Source organism: Corythoichthys intestinalis, chromosome 4, assembly GCF_030265065.1.
Source record: "Corythoichthys intestinalis isolate RoL2023-P3 chromosome 4, ASM3026506v1, whole genome shotgun sequence".
Taxonomy (NCBI): Eukaryota; Metazoa; Chordata; class Actinopteri; order Syngnathiformes; family Syngnathidae; genus Corythoichthys; species Corythoichthys intestinalis.
Window position 1 is genome coordinate 13598389 of NC_080398.1, and position 18542 is coordinate 13616930.

At 39.0% G+C, this 18542-nt stretch overlaps 2 protein-coding genes across 8 annotated transcripts in view; both read right to left on the reverse strand.

Annotated features, from left to right (window-relative positions):
• Positions 1 to 9724: 9724 nt before the first annotated feature.
• On the reverse strand, positions 9725 to 17933 carry LOC130914501 (urokinase plasminogen activator surface receptor-like). Of its 2 annotated transcripts, none has more exons than XM_057833748.1 (4): positions 17791 to 17933; positions 13160 to 13306; positions 12880 to 12996; positions 9725 to 10442 (listed from the first exon to the last, which is right to left on the reverse strand). In XM_057833748.1, exons 2-4 carry the CDS (start codon positions 13290 to 13292, stop codon positions 10249 to 10251), a joined length of 444 nt encoding a protein of 147 aa, XP_057689731.1. In that variant the 5' UTR covers positions 13293 to 13306; positions 17791 to 17933; the 3' UTR covers positions 9725 to 10248. The 2 variants fall into 2 exon arrangements, with proteins under 2 accessions (XP_057689731.1, XP_057689730.1); XM_057833747.1 differs by lacking the exon at positions 17791 to 17933 and adding an exon at positions 13478 to 13770.
• Positions 13885 to 18542, reverse strand: part of smg9 (SMG9 nonsense mediated mRNA decay factor) — a 42798-nt gene continuing 38140 nt past the window's right edge. For 5 of the 6 annotated variants that reach the window (XM_057833711.1, XM_057833710.1, XM_057833709.1 and 2 more), the window contains exon 14: positions 13885 to 18213. In XM_057833711.1, coding sequence (XP_057689694.1) covers positions 18135 to 18213 — 79 coding nt within the window. In that variant the 3' untranslated portion in view covers positions 13885 to 18134. The remainder of the gene's footprint in view (positions 18214 to 18542) is intronic. The other variant, XM_057833708.1, reaches the window with a different exon arrangement.

Below are 18542 nucleotides of genomic sequence, written 5' to 3' on the forward strand. Positions count from 1 at the left end.
ATACTTTGTAGGATTCTTGTTCATTCCAATTCATTTTTGTTGTTTGTTTCTTTACAACTTCTATAGACAAATTTTACCAGCTAGTTCTTTAATTAACTTTCCTGTACATGAATTTAAAATACATGCAGTGACATTTTTCAGTCACTGCGGGGGGGGCCCCAGCCTCACCTGCCTCTCCTCAATCTCCGCTTATGGATACCGTTTCAAAGCAGAAGGAAGTAAAACAGTTTAACAGTTAACCCTATTCAATTTATTTTAAAAGAGGAACTGTTAACAAAAATGCCTAAAATATCGTTTCAGAAGTGAAAACAATCTGCAATTTTGTTATTTTAGCAAGAAAAAAAAAGTCAATGCACATGATTTTCCTTTCGCTGCCCACACAAAATTACGTGGCAGGCTCGATATAGCCATAGACCTTGTATTTGACACCTGTGCATGATTTTCAAATATTAACTTGAAGCTAAATTAGCATCCACAATGACTTTGGTGTTTAAATCAAAATTATGCATCAAAATTTCTGTAATATTTATAGCTTATATCTATAGTAAGTCGTCAAAGGGATTTTGCTGTGAAAAATATTTATGCGTATGAGCTGGTATTTCTGGGTAATCAAAATGATAGTGTGCATTAAGTGCTACTACGCGAGGAAAAAAAAAATATTATAATCGGAAAACCTTCCCGCAGAAAGTGCATGAATCATTTTCTGACTTTCTTTTCCTGCCCACCAGGAAAACCAGCAGGTCTACTCACGGCAAGGTGTATAATGAACATAGATATGGCAATCAGAGTGTGGTTTGTTAATCTTTCCTTAGACTTATTCAGGGGTGAAAGTGGTTCGAATTTCTTGCTGGAACTCCCCGACGAGAAAGTCGCCACGGAGCCCGAAATTGTATTTATTCATTTATTTTGTGTGTGTGTGTGTGTGTGTGTGTGGGGGGGGGGGGGGGGGGGGGGGGGGGGGGGGGGGTTCAAAATAACTTAAATGAAAAGAAAACTGATTTGGTCAGTTATTCCTATAACACATACAAAAACTGATTATCATTCAAAATTTAATTTTTTCAATGATTTGTAAAATAAAAGCTAACAAAAACAGCTATAACCCCGCCCGACATCCATCTCCTTATTTTTATTTTCCCTCATTTCCTCACATACTAAATGCCAAATCTCAATTTTAACTACTTAAGAACATAGGATGTATATCAAAATCATAATGTAACCATTTATTTTTGTTGTTTTTTAATAATAAACACATAAGTAAAATACATTCAAAATACATAAAGAATTCAGTGATTTAAGCATTTATTCAGAAGAAGTTCAACGTAAAAAGCTCTTTGCTATGGACTTGCGGTAAGGTGGCGCCACATCATAAAGACGAGCCGTGAAGTAAATGCTTCCTGCACGGTTTCTTTTGCTTTTAACCAACAATCGAGAATGTTTTACGCCCGAATTCTAAAGAATCCAGGGATTTAACCATTTATTCACAAGAAGTTCAAAAGCTCTTTGCTATGGACTTGCGGTAAGGTGGCGCCAGAGTGAACTTAAAGACGAGCCGCACGTTTGCCATTTTTACGTGAAGTAAATGCTTCCTGCACAGTTTCTTTTGCTTTTAACCAAGAATCGAAAATGTTTTACGCCTGTATCCATAAAGAATTCAGGGATTTAAGCATTTATTCACAAGAAGTTCAACGTAAAAAGCTCTTTGTTATGGACTTGCGGTAAGGCGGCGCCAGAGTGAACTTAAAGACGAGCTGCACTTTTGCCATTTTTACATGAAGTAAATGCTTCCTGCAGTTTCTTTTGCTTTTAACCAAGAATCGAAAATGTTTTACGCCTGTATCCATAAAAAATCCAGGGATTTAAGCATTTATTCAAAATAAATGCAGTTTTCCACAATTATTAAGTTTCTGATGTGAAAATTGAGTGATTTATTATCTGTTGAAAACTTGGAGTAAATAAAAAAATAAGTTGCTATTTTGGGCAAAAACATATATGTTTAATATTGCTATTAATCCTGAAAATATAGGTGATTATCTCTGTTTTTGGTGATTTTTGTGCATCTAGAGCAAAATCTGAGAATTTAATAGCCATTTTAAGTTTTGTTATACTTATATAAAAAATAATTAATCGGGATTTAATAAGGGAAGGACTTTGAATTTTTTTATGCCGCTGCTCATGGAGACTCATATATTGCTAAGGTAGGTGCCTGTTTTGGTTTTAGGTTGGTAGCAGCTTTGGTTTTGAAAATATTTGAATTTGAAGTTTTGAAAAAAGGCCCCCTACGGATCAGCTCCGTTTCCCATGTCCTGTCAAGTATTATGAATTCTATGTTCATACCAACATTTATCTTTTAAGAACTACAAGTCTTTCTGTCCATGGTTCCCCTTATAAATATTTTCAAGCATTCTTTGTTAATATTTGGTAAATTTACTCATATAACCTGCATGTATTTAAAGGATTCTATGGGTTTCACTGTCACTGTACAAGGCACTGAAAAATTAGTTTTCAATTTACAGGGTATTCATGAATAGAACAGAACAGAACAGAATAGCCCTTTATTGTCATTATACGGTTGTACAATGACATTGTGGAGTATCTCCCTTTACAGTGCAGGACAAGTAAAAATATCTCGTAAGTGGCTTGCGAGAAAGTATAGAATCTAAATAAATATAAAATATGGATGAGGTACAGTGGGGCAAATAAGTATTTAGTCAACCACCAATTGTGTAAGTTCTCCTACTTGAAAAGATTAGAGAGGCCTGTAATTGTCAATATGGGTAAACCTCAACCATGAGAGACAGAATGTGGGAGGAAAAATAAACAGAAAATCACATTGTTTGATTTTTAAAGAATTTATTTCCAAATTAGAGTGGAAAATAAGTATTTGGTCACCTACAAACAAGCAAGATTTCTGGCTGTCAAAGAGATCCAACTTCTTCTAACGAGGTCTAACGAGGCTCCGCTCGTTACCTGGCACCTGTTTTAACTCATTATCAGTATAAAAGACACCTGTCCACAACCTCATTCAGTCACACTCCAAATTACACTATGGCCAAGACCAAAGAGCTGTCGAAAGACACCAGAGACAAAATTGTAGATCTGTACCAGGCTGGGAAGACTGAATCTGCAATAGGTAAAATGCTTGGTGTAAAGAAATCAACTGTGGGAGCAATTATTAGAAAATGAAAGACATACAAGACCACTGATTATCTCCCTTGATCTGGGGCTCCATGCAAGATCTCACCCCGTGGCGTCAAAATGATAACAAGAACGGTGAGTGAATGACCTACAGAGACCTGGAACCACAGTAACAAAGGCTACTGTCAGTCACACAATGCGCCGCCAGGGACTCAAATCCTGCACTGCCAGACGTGTCCCCCTGCTGAAACCAGTACACGTCCAGGCCCGTCTGCGGTTCGCTAGAGAGCATTTGGATGATCCAGATGAGGACTGGAAGAATGTGTTATGATCAGATGAAACCAAAATAGAACTTTTTGGTAGAAACACAGGTTGTGTTTGGATGAGAAAGAATACTGAATTGCATCCGAAGAACACCATACCCACTGTGAACCATGGGGGTGGAAACATCATGCTTTGGGGCTGTTTTTTTTTACAAAGGGACCAGGACGACTGATCTGTGTAAAGGAAAGAATGAATGGGGCCACGTATAGAGAGATTTTGAGTGAAAATCGCCTTCCATCAGCAAGGGCATTAAAGATGAGACGTGGCTGGGTCTTTCAGCATGACAACGATCCCAAACACACAGCCAGGGCAACAAAGGAGTGGCTTCGTAAGAAGCATTTCAAGGTCCTGGAGTGGCCTAGCCAGTCTCCAGATCTCAACCCCATAGAAAATCTGTGGAGGGAGTTGAAAGTCCGTGTTGCCCATTGACAGCCCCAAAACATCACTGCTCTAGAGGAGATCTGCATGGAGGAATGGGCCAAAATACCAGAAACGGTGTGTGAAAAGATTGTGAAGAGTTACAGAAAACGTTTGGCCTTCGTTATAACAAAGTATTGAGATGAACTTTTGGTATTGACCAAATACTTATTTTCCACCATGATTTGCAAATAAATTCTTTAAAAATCAAACAATGTGATTTTCTGGGGGGGTCTGGGGGGCAGTCCGCCACAATATTTAATGTGTAGGGGAAACCCTGCTCTCTATAGGTGTTCAATGGGATTTAGATCCAGACACATGGATGGCCACCTCAGAATTCTCCAGCGCTTTGTCTCCAACCATTTCTTTGTACCATTTTTCGAGGTACGTTTTGGGTTATTGCCCTGTTGGATCACCCATAACCTCTGAAGCAGACCCGGTTTTCTGACACTACACCCTACATTGCGGCCCAAAACATTTTGATAGTCTCCAAATTTCATGACTCCTTGCACACTGTCATGGCACCCAGTGCCAGAGGCAGCAAAACTGTCCCAAAACATCATTGGACCTCCACCATGTTAGACTATAGGCACTTTGTTCATTTATTTGTAGGCCTCATTCTTTTTTTCTCCCACTATAATCCCCATTCCTCAATCCCATAGAAGAATTTTACGTAATTTATTTCAACCCGCCAAAATCTGGAACAGTTTGGAACAATGCGAGTTTCCACCATGCCAAGATCATCAGGGAATGGTTTGCAACCCAGAACAGAATGGTAATGAAGGTCCTACCACTATACTCCCCATTCCTCAATCCCATAGAAGATTTTTTCTCCACATGGAGATGGCAAGTGTATGATCGCCAGCCTCAAACTCAGATGACTCTTCTGGATCCATGAATGCAGCAGGTATTGACATCACAGCAGATGCCTGCACAGGCTGGATAAGGCATTCAAGATTCTTTCCACGCTGTATAGCAAGAGTGGACATCCATTGTGACGTGGATGAAAATTTGTGGCCCAACAGGAAGGAATGTCAAGATGTGTATAAAGAATGGGGGAAAAAATCCCGACATGTAGCACTCAAAGTTTAATTGTGGCGATTGTCTTATATTCACATTTGTAATTTTGCTGTTGTATTTTTTTTTCTTTTCTTTGTGTTCTTTCTCAGTGCTGTCTTTTGCTTTCTGTATCACAGTAAAAGTGTAAACTGAATCTTGTCCAGTCTCATGCAATCAATCTCCCACACACAAAGGTGTAATTTGCAATTTTCATCAAAACTTACCTAAACCATCTTCAGCATCAGAGCCTTCCACTAGAGTAACTGTTCGATTGAGAGCAGGACTAAGGCATTTGACTGTCTTGTCTTGGCTCCCTGAACCGGAAGATGAAGAAGCATTCCGGGGTTCCTGTGTCTGTGTTGTCTGAGTGGTGGGGGGAGACTTGTGGTCGTCCTAGTCCAGACTCCCCACTACTATAACTTTTATTGTTGTGACCAGAGGTTGCGCTAGACTTTTTCGTTGTCTGTCATTTTGACTGACAGGGTCATAAAAATCCGGTCATAATCTATTTTTACCCGTCAATTAAATTTTTAAAATGATGATAATGACATTGTGGTGACCCTTTGTTTGGCATAATTCACCTTCCGTACTTGTGTGTCCATTTGGCCGAGCGCGTTACCGGCTACGACAGTCACGTGACAGAGACACTTAAGAGCCGCGCGCGGTCCCCTCACTATCCACTCGCTCTCGCTATATGATTGGCCGAAGAGTCGAAATGCTCTCCCGTGAAATGCCCGTTTAAAAATGTTCCCGTTGTTACTTCTTGCGTTCGCTTATAAGTGCCCATTTAAAAAGGAAAAGCGATGGATGATACTACACACAGAGCGTATTATTAACAAATGTTAAAGTTGTATAATCATATAGCGAGAATAAGGAACGTGACTGACAAGCTCAGGCCCCCGCGAGTGGATAGTGAGGGGTCAAGGATAGTGCGCCTACAGCTAACAAGACTCTTAACATTGCATACCGCTTCAACATATTCAATAGTACTTAGTTTTCATTCATTTTAAAATAATATTCTGTCCGAACAAGCTTAACAGAGAATCCACACCGTGACATCACACATCAAGCAGATGAATATGTAACTTTTTCTCCGCAGTGACAAAAACAGCTAACTGTGGGCCCAGTAGTTAGGTAGCCTACCATATGTAGCATATGGAACAATGAAATTAACAGTTCACCTGCTGTGGCCTGAACGTAGTGTCACACTTTCCTCCTGGTGCGCATGGACTTGAATTGCGTGCCCGCTTGTGCAGTCCCTGTTTTTTCACCTCTTTTATCAACACCATCGTCGTTTTGGGGCTTTTTGAAGAAACTTCGGACACTCAGTTGCCTTGACATTTTTCAGAATAAGGCCAACGACGTCATGCATCAAGAGAGACAATAGCTAATTAATAAGCTCACTCGCCACCCTGTGGTCTGGGGTGTGAATTGCAACCGGTCAAAATGACGGATGGATTTCAGTTTTTTCCGTCACCGTTTTAAAAAATCGGTCAACGACAGAAAATATTCGGTTAACGCGACCCCTGGTTGTGACCCTTCCTGTTTTGTGTGGCATGAGTTCAACCTTGGTAGGCTGGGTGTGGCAGACCTGGGAGTGCATCTGCAGCTCATTAGCAATCAACACTGCTTTTAAGCAGCGGCCTGGGCACTAAGCAGGTGCCAGATGATTCTGCCATTCATCATTAATACATCGGCCAACTACGCCTGTAGTTTTTGACTCTCGTTTTCAAACTCTTGACTAACTCTGCTTTTGGCATCAGATACCCACCCATCAAGCTCTCGCAGCCACAATCGCAGCCGCAGTTGCAGCCGAAGCCACAAACCCATCAACTAGTCAGCCGCTCAACACCGTGCCATTGTTCAATAAAAACCCTTCACTCTACATTTGTTTCCTGGTCACACTTTGGTCCACGTCAACTTTGCCTACCTTGCTGTAACACGACTTTTGGGAAATATCTCTTGTGTTTTCTGTGTGGGTCTCCATTGCAGCATTTCTTGGGGTTCTTGCATTATGTGGTTGTTGTTGTATTCCCTGCATTTGTGTTAGGGGCCGTTTACATGGTGACTCTCCGAGAATATGAAAAATTTCAGATTTGCATTTGCATTTGCGTCTCCATTTGAACAATGTCGCAATTCCGCATGAAAACGATGTAGTATTCATGCCAGGCCCTAGGGGGCAGTGCAGATTTACAGGGCGACAGAGAATGATGCACTTTGACCCCACCAAGCTCCCTCAGCCCGGAAAAAATATGTCCGCCCACTCGAAGCAATGTTTTTTTTTATGTTTGTTTGTTCAAAAAGGCACAAAAATTGAAACGTTCAACATATTTAATTGAGCAATATTATTAAAACAGTAAATTAAAGCCGACATCCTGCCATATTTGCCGTTTTTAATGTTTAGTAGCACCGCTGCGCACGCGCAATGTGACTTGCAGGCGCCTTTGATATGTATGCCGAGGAAGCCCCCTCAGAGTCACCATGTAAACTGCCCCTTAGACTCAATTGACTTATCTCAGCTGTGATTGCCCCTACAAATTCCAAATTGCATGAATTATATCGATTACTGTAATTTCCCGAAAATAACGCGCACTTCCCCCCCCCCCAAAATCAACTTGTAAAATCATGGTGCGCATTATAAACGGGTACATGGATGGAGACAGAAATATATATGTATTACATATATACAGTGGGGAGAACAAGTATTTGATACACTGCCAATGGGAACACCCATTGGCAGTGTATCAAATACTTGTTCTCCCCACTGTATAAACCAATTTTTTTTTATTGACACAGCCACATTCTGTTGAAGAAACGTATGCGGCGACCCGTTGCCGACCATTACGGTACGTGACGTCACCTTTTTGTTTCGGTAATACTTCACTCTAATCGGCCGAATGATTTCGTCTGTGTTAAATTCTTCTTTTTTCACTCTTCATAACGCACAGAATTTCGTTTCTTGAACTCATTTGAGTCAACGTTTATTGCAGCTCCGCAACTCGGACCATAACAAACGTAAGCACACAGACTTCCCGTGTCCGTTAACTATATCTGTCCCTCGGGAAACTCAAACCCAAATAACAATAGATCCTATTGTTACTGTCGTGTCGACAGCGATGAGCTCTCTCGGATTTCCGACTTACGTTCTCACTTTCATTTTACCGTATCAATCCATGGAAGAAACATTTATTCATCATGATGAAACGAGCAAGTTATACAGCAGCCTTTAAAAAAAAAAGTCACATCTGTTTTGTTTTCTCCTAGATTCTGGTAAGTTGGAGAAGCTGTCAAATCATATTGTTACCGTAAATATTGTCAGTTTCTGGTAATGTTTTGAACTACCAATGTGCTATGCTTGTGCTGTTTCACCAGTCAGTAAAATGACATTTCTGTATCTGTACATGAGCCCTGTTTTCTTGTATTCTTCTGTGCTAAAATTAGGTTGCGCGTAATAAACGGGTACAATAATTTCCCCAAGATTTTACAAGTAAATTTGGGGTGCGCATTATACACGGGTGCACCTTATATTCGGGAAATTACCGTACTTAGTGGAAATCATCACCCTGATCCTCGTGCTTATGATGTCAATGACAATTATGAAAATGACTTTAATGATGACGACAATGACGATGATGCTTACAGACCAGGTTTATTTCAGCCACCACCTCCACCAGTCAATGAAAACGTGTCGACAGATTTAATGATTCAATTGAATAAAGCCTAATTCAGGAGGTTCTTTTGATGATGCTTTTGTTCCAATGTAGAATAAAAAGGAGGGAAATGTTGAGATAATTATTAGGCTTATCTTACATTTGCTCAAGTTAATCACTGCTGTATTTCATGCTTGTTGAATTAATGATGCTTTAGGTTACAATAATCAACTTCTCTGTAAAACTGTATGCTGAACAAGAAAGAAGAACTAGAAGAAGCTGCAGATGTTTGACAAATGATTTGCACAAATGTTGCTAAAATGAGCGATCTGTTTTTATGCACATGTATTAATTACACGTACATGCACACACAGAGACGTGTATTAATTACATTTACATGCACGCACACAGACACACAAGTTCATGGGATGTCCCCAGCTTGCTTCCCTAATTCCCTATTAGGCCAAGACACCAATCTGTTGCTACGGCCAACCCAATAAAAAGAAAGGTCACGGGAGGGAATGGTTTAGAACGGTCTTGGAAAATGTATTGTTTAGTGTGGTACTGCATTGTATAGTTCCCTCCCCTTCTCCATGCAAGTTTCATAAAAAGTTGAGTACCTTCTCTTCTTATTTTGTGCAAGATTTATAAATGTCATCCTAAGGATTTGTATTTGAACTTGACACTTAAATCCCACCAGAACTAAAAGTGTATGGCACTGCTTTACTATGCGTGTATTGGCACACAACTACCTGCAGATAGTCATGAGATTTTTTTTCCCTAACTCAGTGAAAACACTACATCTAGCATGTGAATGCCCTTCACTAGTACATTTTAAAGTGTAGGGGCCAAAATTATCTAGATTATTGAAATGTGAGTTATAAATTATTTTGGATTTGAATATATTATTTACATGGAAGTTATTTTCAAGTCAATTAAAAAAAAAATGTCCCAAAGAGGTCCAATTAAAAATGCATTTTTAAATTATTGCCATCTCAACATTGTTAGCTCGCCTTTTTAAATGGAAGGATGCAGCCCAACCAACAATATAACACTGAATCAAAGACATGTTAATCAATCTCAAACTTAAAAAAAAAACAACACAAATTTCATCAGCTTAGAATTATTAATTGATGTCGAATATTTAGTCTAAAAAAAAAAACGACTTTAAAAATTATTCACTTGCATATTTGAAACTTTTGAACAAATTACGTCACAATGAAAAAAATAGTGTCTGTAAATAGGTCACGGATATCTACCTCATAACTATCGCTTAATTGTATTTTTTTTGTTACTGCCGCATTTCCCCCAGTATTTTAGATGATAAATAATTGATCCAAAAAAAAAAAAAAAAAAAAAAAAAAAAAAACATTTAAAAGGGTAAATATTTGAAAAAGAAAATCTCAACCACTCCTTGTTGTCTGCGACTTCTGAATCACGGCCCTTGTTAAATTACCGTGAGTCTTGACACTCGGTGATACATGCTACACAGAGTTTTTGGATCGGAACAACACTTACACTTTCTATCACTGTTCATTTGCATTTGAATATGGGAAAAAAAAAACAGAGGAAGTGAAACAAAAAAATGTTCTACATGAAGATCACCTCGGTCCAGACGATAACTGTCATTCAATTGTTATTCTATTTGGAACATGCCTGTGTTTTAAGGTGACATAAGCAAACATAGCAGTGGTGTTACAAGGAGTAGTCCAACTTTTGGCCTGCTTCCGCTGTTGCAGTAGTCACCCTCACAACAGCTGATTTCAGTTCCAATGAATCTTTCAATTTCTTCATTCTTCATGCAAATTTCCGCTGAGGCGCAGCCCTTCATGGTTGTTATTTGGCCATGGTCAGCCACTGATCCCAAAAAAGAAAAAAAAACAAAAAACGTCACGTTTATGTGTTGTTTTATTACACATTCATTCACAAGAATCTGTCTGTCCGACTTGACTTCATGACTCGCATTGTCGTCAAAATTGGAGGGAGTGGGGCATGTTGGCTTGAGCAAAAACAAGTTTAGATTTCTTTTTTAAGTGATTGGTCAACAAAATGCCTCAAAATCAGTCAAAGAAAAAGCTCGTATAAATTACTTTCATGTAAAATATGATTGCTCCAAAAATATATGCATATCATGTAGGGGTGTAATGGTACAAAAAAATATCGGTTCGGTACGTACCTAGGTTTTGAGGTCACCGTTCGGTTCGTTTTCGGTACAGTACGTAAAAACAAAATGCAAAATATAAATGTGCTAGTTGTCTATTACACACCTTTGTGCTTTCAACAATAGGAACATTAGCCTATACAAAGCTAGAATTCTGCTCAAAAAGTAGCGGGTATTTAAAGATAATAATCCAACAACAATTTGCCTTTCAGACCCCGCGTATTGGTCAGCTTTCTTTCTGAAAGAAAGATGAAAAAAGAAGTCCTGTGCTAAAGAGAAAAGCAACCACAAGGACAAAGATTTTAACATGTATTTTACAAATGAAATGCCAAAATGATTTTTTTTTTCTTATGAACGGTTTTCAAAAGCTTTATTGGTGAATATTCTCAAGTTAAAGCGCCACACAGAAATTAATAAATTTAATTGTGTAAGCAGGATCTGTGTATTATTCTTATCATTTAATTACAGGTGTTTTAGCTCATTTCAATTTATTTTATTTAAATGGGCTGTTATTTATTTTATTATGTGTTTAGGTTTTACAAATGTGATGTTTTGTTGTGGTAGGAGGGCTTTTTATTGAACACGGGGCCGTGTTGGTTATTATTATTGCAGAGAAGACAGCAGTAAATCAACAAAGAATAGTCAACTGTGCCCCGATCTACCACTCAAGAGATCTGATGGACTCAAAAAGTAGATTACGATTGCATATTAGTTTGAAAATCGACTGGATCCACCGTATTTTTACACGAGTGACTTCCAGTCTGCCCGATCCTAGCTAGTAGTATTGACACAGGAGGGCCGCGGCTCGCGTCAAATAATAAACTCTGCCGTTTTTTTCGCGTGCGTCGTGTTGAGCCGCTTCTGGGACGCGTCTAACACGCGGCCGCACTGCGACTGGTGTGCATTGGCTGACTGACTTTAACGGCCGCGTTTCACTGCGTTCTCGCGGCAGCCACGTTGTCACGCCGTTGTCATTTCTGGGTTATACTGTCCCACCGTGTTGGTCCTCATTATAGTAGAGAAGAGGGAGTAAATATAATCTACACAAAGAAACTGTAACCCGATCGACTAACAGCCTCGTAAAGTAAGGGTCACATTACGTCAGAAACTCGTTCGGTACGCCTCCGTTCCAAACCGAGCACGACGTACCGAAACGGTTCAATACAAATACCGTTACACCCTTGATATCATGTATTTCATTGTAGTATGATGACTAGGAAAAAATGTTTAAACAACAACAAAAAATGACACCACTTACAAGCACGGCCATTGTGACAAAAGTGACATCAGTAAATAAAAATGCCGGTACACTCAAAACAGGAAAAACATAGCAAAGAAAACAGGCACACACTCTTTACAAATTCTCTCCCTTTGCAAAATTACTCTGTCTTTCTCCATTCTACATGTGACCAGACGAAGCCATGAAAGCTCGTTTCTCCAATAGACACACATATTAAAGTACATCGAGTTGGTAAAACGTATCGAATAGGCGGGATATCTGAAATGCTCGCATTTGATTGGCTATAAGGGTACTGGCGTTTGACAATGTCTTACAACTATTTTGCCTACTTCCTGGAAATATTGGTTTTTTTACATATGTCCCCACTATTACACATCAGAAACATGAAATTAAATTTCTATTCAAACTGAGAAACAATTTTTTTCTGCCGGGTTGATTTTGATCTCGTCTTTCACTTTAAAATATATTATCAAAGGATTCCGAATCGGTAACAGGATTCTTAGGTTTATTATTAATGATAATACTCCTGACTTATTTTCCATTTAAAAAATATTTTCAAGCATTTTTTAAAAATTTGGTAAATGTACTCATATAACCTGCATGTATTCATTGGATTTAAAGGATTCTATGGATTTTTACTGTCAATGTACAAGGCACAGAATAAGTTCCGTTTACAAGGTATTCATGGCTTATTTGCTATTTTAAAAATATATTTATGTTCTGTCTTTTGTTAAATTGCACAAATAAAGGACAAATATAAATACTATTTGGTTTGTGTTATGTTGTGATTAAATGAGCGGGATGTAAAAGGTCCTGTAACTGCATATGACGGGTTAAAACATATTTTAGTGTGTACATTTTTCTAACAGAAGGGCAGCTTTCAGGACTCCTACCTTTCGTTGTGATGCAGTGGTTCTCATTGCCTTTACATTCCAAGGTGGCAGGGGCGGTGCACTGCGGTTCATTGCAGGTGTAGCATTTTCTACCGTTGGGGCTGGTCTCGCTGTGGTCTAGAAGATAGAAAGGTAGTTGTAATGTGATTCATGGACCATATTATGGTTCGCTCGCCTGACTTCAATCTAGGCAGCATGTTTGAAATGTCCACATGCATTAGGTTAATGCTGTATTTCACTGAGCTGAAGAAGCTACAACAAGCAATATAAATGCGTTTACCTAGTGCGGCAAGATTGTTGCAGAGGTCGGTGGTGCAACACTGGCTGGAGAGTATGGTTCTGGCCACTCCATGATTAACTGAGGCTTGTGTACAGGAGTGCACAGAGCTGCAGCTTTTCCAACTGACGTCCATAACATTAAACTCGCCTATGTCAGATCGCACGAAGGTTTCAAACTCAATTAAATCAAGCGAAGATACATTGGGATATTACAATTTCGTGGAACAAATATTAGACTTTAGCTTGTTAATGACTTTCTGCTCAATGGACCACCACTATTGCACATTACACGTGCTCAGGTAACAGTACCAAACAATACCTGCATATATAGTGAATCTTTTTGTAGTACAGTGAGTCGCCAGTGCAGAGCATTTGTTTGCTGTACTGTTGCAGCCAGCTGAGCGTCCTGCTACACACTGGTAACATTTCAGTGTGCAGGCTAGGATACACACAGAAAGTCGCACAATTGCATTAATTTCTGTTTTGAGTCAAATTTATTAACAATATGAAAGAAAAACTTGCCTTTAGGAAGGAGTAAAATCCTAAGGAAGAGCAGCTTCAACAACAGGTGATGCATTTTGAGTGATTTGACTTTTCAGTAGATGTTTTGGCTTTATATCCGCTTTCAGAAAGAGAATAGTTTTTCATCTTAAGACCACTCCCTCCCATCATCTGATGGGGGGGGGGGGGGGGGGGGGGGCTTGGGTCATTTTCCACCAGAACTAAAAGCGAATGGCACTGCTTTGGTATGCATTGGCACACAACCACCTGCAGATTGTCATGAGATTTTTTTTTTCTCTAACTTGGTGAAAACCCTATATTTGACATGTGAATGCCTGTCACTGGTATGTTTTAGATCATAGTGGCCAAAATCATTTAGATTTTTAACATGTGAGTTAAATTCAAGTCCAAAATAATTTAGATTATTTACATGTGAGTTCTATTCAAGTCAATTAAAAAAATAATAATAATAAATCGCCCAAAGAGGTGACATTTAAAATGTAAATTAAAATGATTGCCTTCTCAACATTGTTAGCTCGCCCTCTTAAATGGAAGGAGGCAGCCCCACTGACAATATCACACTGAATCAAAGACGTGTTATTCCATCTCAAATTTAAAACAATCTGATTTGAACAGCGGCACTGAACAAAAATTTCATCAGGTGTGGGGGGTCTTTCTGGAATAGAGCAGGGCGGTAAACCGAAAATTTACCGTCACCGAAATTCTTAACGATGACCGACGTAATTTTGACCATGTCGTTAAATTCGGTAAATTAATAAAACAAGAAAATATAGTCTTTTCATCCCGCTTTGATTCTGTGTTGTTCGTCTATGTTCATTCCCCTTTAAGAAAGCAGTGACTGTGCTTACGTAGGGAGTCACGTGATCATCAGGAAGCCAATCAAACAAAAGCCCGGTAAGCTAACGCTAGCAGCTAACGCTACAAGCAAAACGTAATGGAGTGTGGCTTAAGGGAGGTTCACCAAACTTTCAACCGACATTTAGTAGACTCTTGGTGGCATCCAGACGGGCTTTCACCCGCTGTCCTCCTTTGTTCTCACGATTTCCGGAGATGGTGCTTTCAGTGCTTTCTACTGGTAGCCAGGCTAACGCTAGCTAGCGGCTAACGCTACAAATGAACGTTATGGAGTCGGATAGCGGCTCTAACCTTGTCGAAACGGCTGAACTTAATGAGTGGATTGGGCACGGACTGCATCTAGCAATTACTATGTGGCATTATTTTGTATCTGTCTGTGTGTGATTCCTCTGATAGCTTTTGTGATGGTAAAGCATTCAGCATAAAGTACAATCCAACGGCGAAACTTATAATGACCGAGAAATGGCCCCAGCTATTTTTGTTGTGCGTGCATTTATTAAAAAATGCACTGGGGGGGGAAAAAAACCCTTAAACCATAAAGTAAACACTTGTATTTAATAATTATGTCACAGCAGCCATTAACAATAAGTTGTCTTTTTGAAGTGTACTGTTCAAGCTGCAAGTCATTTGTGTTACAGTAGCCACGTTTACATGCTGACTTTTATTCATACCGATTCAAATCATTCCGAATGGAAATTTCACATCAGCTGTTTACATGTCACTTCATCTATTCCGATCCAGCGTTTACATGTGACTGCCTTTATTCCGAAAGGACGTTTGACAACTGCCGTCTGACATGCGCAGATTAATCAAAACAAAGCGTCACGTTGCAAAACATGGAGATCGATTGTCAGATCAGCTGCTGTTTTAACTTTTCGAGTGGAAACAAAACTTCAGAATGACACGCCGTTCATTTAAAAAGTTGTGTGGGTGCGCTGTGCGTGTGCTTGGAAGCCATGTTGCAAGTGACGTTACTTACGTCACCAAGTGACGTCACCACGTCAGTACGGAGCATGCGCAGAAAGAACGCAACCAGACACCATTCCGCTTCCCTGTTTACATGATATAATTTTACTTCTAATCGGTTTGGGAAAAGGAATATTCCACCCATGTGAAACGGAATGAAATTCCATTCGGTTTGGGCCTGTTCATTCCGAATGAGGTGTTTATATGGAACACATTTATTCGGTTTGAACAAATATTCCAATTGTAATTGGAATATTTGGCTCCATGTAAACGTGGCTACTGATATGTTTGCACAGGCATATTGATTTTGACAATGTACATTGTTCAAGTCATACACGCTGTTATAAATGTTCATACTTGAATTCTTATTGCTTACATTTTTATAAACTTAATGTTTAGACTGCATGTACAATTGTTAAATACAGTATATCAAATTGAATGCTGGTAAATAAATCAATAAGAAATAGTTAATCTGTATTTCATGCATTCATTCAGATTTGCAAATTATATAACAGTCCGCTTGGGCGAATTTATCGTCATTTATCGTGATACATGTTTAAGGCCATATCGGCCAGCCCTATTCTGGAATACCTTGATCGTCCTTAAACAAAGATAAGGAATGAAAATGTTGTAAAATGGCAGTTGTATGTTAAAGGCTTGGAATATTGATTTTTAATGTACATGCTTGTGACATTGGGGGAAGTATTTTTTTAAATCATTATTATTCTTTGGGGGAAAAAGGGCAAGAAATATGTCTTATAACTAATATGTACAGTATGTATTTGTAATTCTGTTAGATTTGAATACACTGAACACAAAAAAATGAATTAAAAGAGATTTTACTACATTTAAGATTAAATCACATTTGAAAAGTATTTAAAAACAAGAAAAAAAACCTTCAAGGCATAGCTTAGCTTCTCCTTAACAGAAATGTGCTTACTGTTCGGAAATCTAATGAGTTCAATACTGAAGCATGAACTGTTTCAATCAATCCCATAAAGATTTTAGCAATATGGTTTGTAATGAGATCTGTTCAGTTCAACACCTTGTACAGAAAAAGTCTGTGGCAGAGGACGCGTCTCCAAATTGAAGGTTAACCTTGCAAAAGGCAATTGTTTGGTTCGATTCAAATTTTTGTGGGTATATTTTTGGAGCTGGCACACTGAACAATACAAAGACAAAGAAATACAGCATTTACCGTAATTTTTGGACTATAAGCCGCACCCATCAAATTTGACACAAAAATTGCATTTGTTCTTAGTAAAGCCGCACTGGACTATAACCCGCAGCTGTCCTCACAGTATTATGGGATATTAACCAGTAATACTTTAGACAGCAGCATCGTAGGACTGCCATAATACCAAATGAAGCACCATGAAGCTTTGCAGCCAATCGGTTCAAAGCTTCATGGTGGTTCATTTGGGCTTATGAGTCTTACGATGCTGCTTCATTGCTTCAAGAAGCTTCATTTGGCCATCGCTGCTCCACCTGCTGCCAACACTGTTGTCGTCCAACATGCCTCCTAGCATGCATTGCGGCACTACAGAACAATCAAAATTCATGTTCTGTGCTAATTATTTCTTCAGTTACTGTTCCAGTTGTTTCATTAATTGCTGGTTATGGTATTTGGTAACACTTTATTCGACTGAGGTACCTTAATTCCGTCATAATTATGACATGACACTGCCATGAGAATTAATGAATGCTTATGACGGATGTCATTTTGTGTCATCCGGCAAATTATCCCACTTTTGAATAGAAGATCTGAGCTGGACATAATTGGAGTTAGTGACATAATTTTACAGGTGACACTCATTCATTCATTAATGCCCATGATAGTGTCATGTTATGGCAGCTTTATGACGCCGCTGTCAAATAAAGTGTTACCTACTAACCCCCCAAAAAATCAACAAATAAGCCCTGGACTAGAAGCCACAGGATTAAAAATGAGGGTAAAAAGTAGAGAGTTATAGTCCAAAAATTACGGTAGTTTCAGAGCCACCGTGGTTTCTTTAATGGCTTTATCATTTCACAGTAACTGTTTTTTTGAGGTTTTATACTGCAGAAAGTGAAACAGGGAAAAAAGCACTATTTCCTATTTGTCAATGTGAAGAGAGCACTTTTTGTATATTTTAATAAGAAATAAGTGTTCATTTAATATTCTTTTTGTTATTGTGTGTTTGCTCTTATGCTGTGCACTTTGTTGCAGTTGTGTTTACTTTATAAATTAGAGTTGCCGAGTTGAATTATATATTAAATTAAAAAAAAAAAAAAAAGTACATTACACACTTTTCTTTTGCTATCACTTTAGTTTTGCTCCGTCTCTGGAACAGTCCCGCCATTCCACAGATCAATAACGGTCATTTCATCATGTCTGAACAACAGCTTTTTTCTCTTTCCCATCTCGTGCGGTGCAGTGTAAAGTTCTCACTGTTGAAGTACACCGATTTTCCAGCGAAAGTAGGTAGAGTGCAGGAGGTAATCTGACATGGCACTCCAAACAGTCCACGCTCCCATCATCCTTTGCCAGACAGGGCACCCATCCCTTTTTTCCTCACGGCCTGCAAAGTTTTCATACCTATGGAGCCCATTTAAGGGACGTTCTGGAAATGCATCCACGCTTTTGTATGATTCTAGCCGAGCAAGCGGCTGTATTCGGAGAGGGCGGAGGATTTTTTCACACCATCCCAAATTCGAGCGGCATAGTGAAACCTGCAGAAATGGGAGGGGGAGAAAAAACATGGTGGAAAATTCATCTCTGATTGTATCTGATTGATCTGTCTATCCGATAATAATTAGAGTTGGACATGGGAATCTACTAATAACACATGATTTGGTAAATTGGAATTTAGGAGTGGGAACCTCTTGGTACCTCACGATACGATATGATACAAAGCTCACGATAACGATGATCTGACGATATGGCGATACAACTATTATCGTTACGTTGGTCAGGAAATCATTCTAGGATATTCTACAAACAACTAATAAACAGAAAACAAGCTTCTGCTGTGAATTGGAATGAGTTTATCACAAGTAGA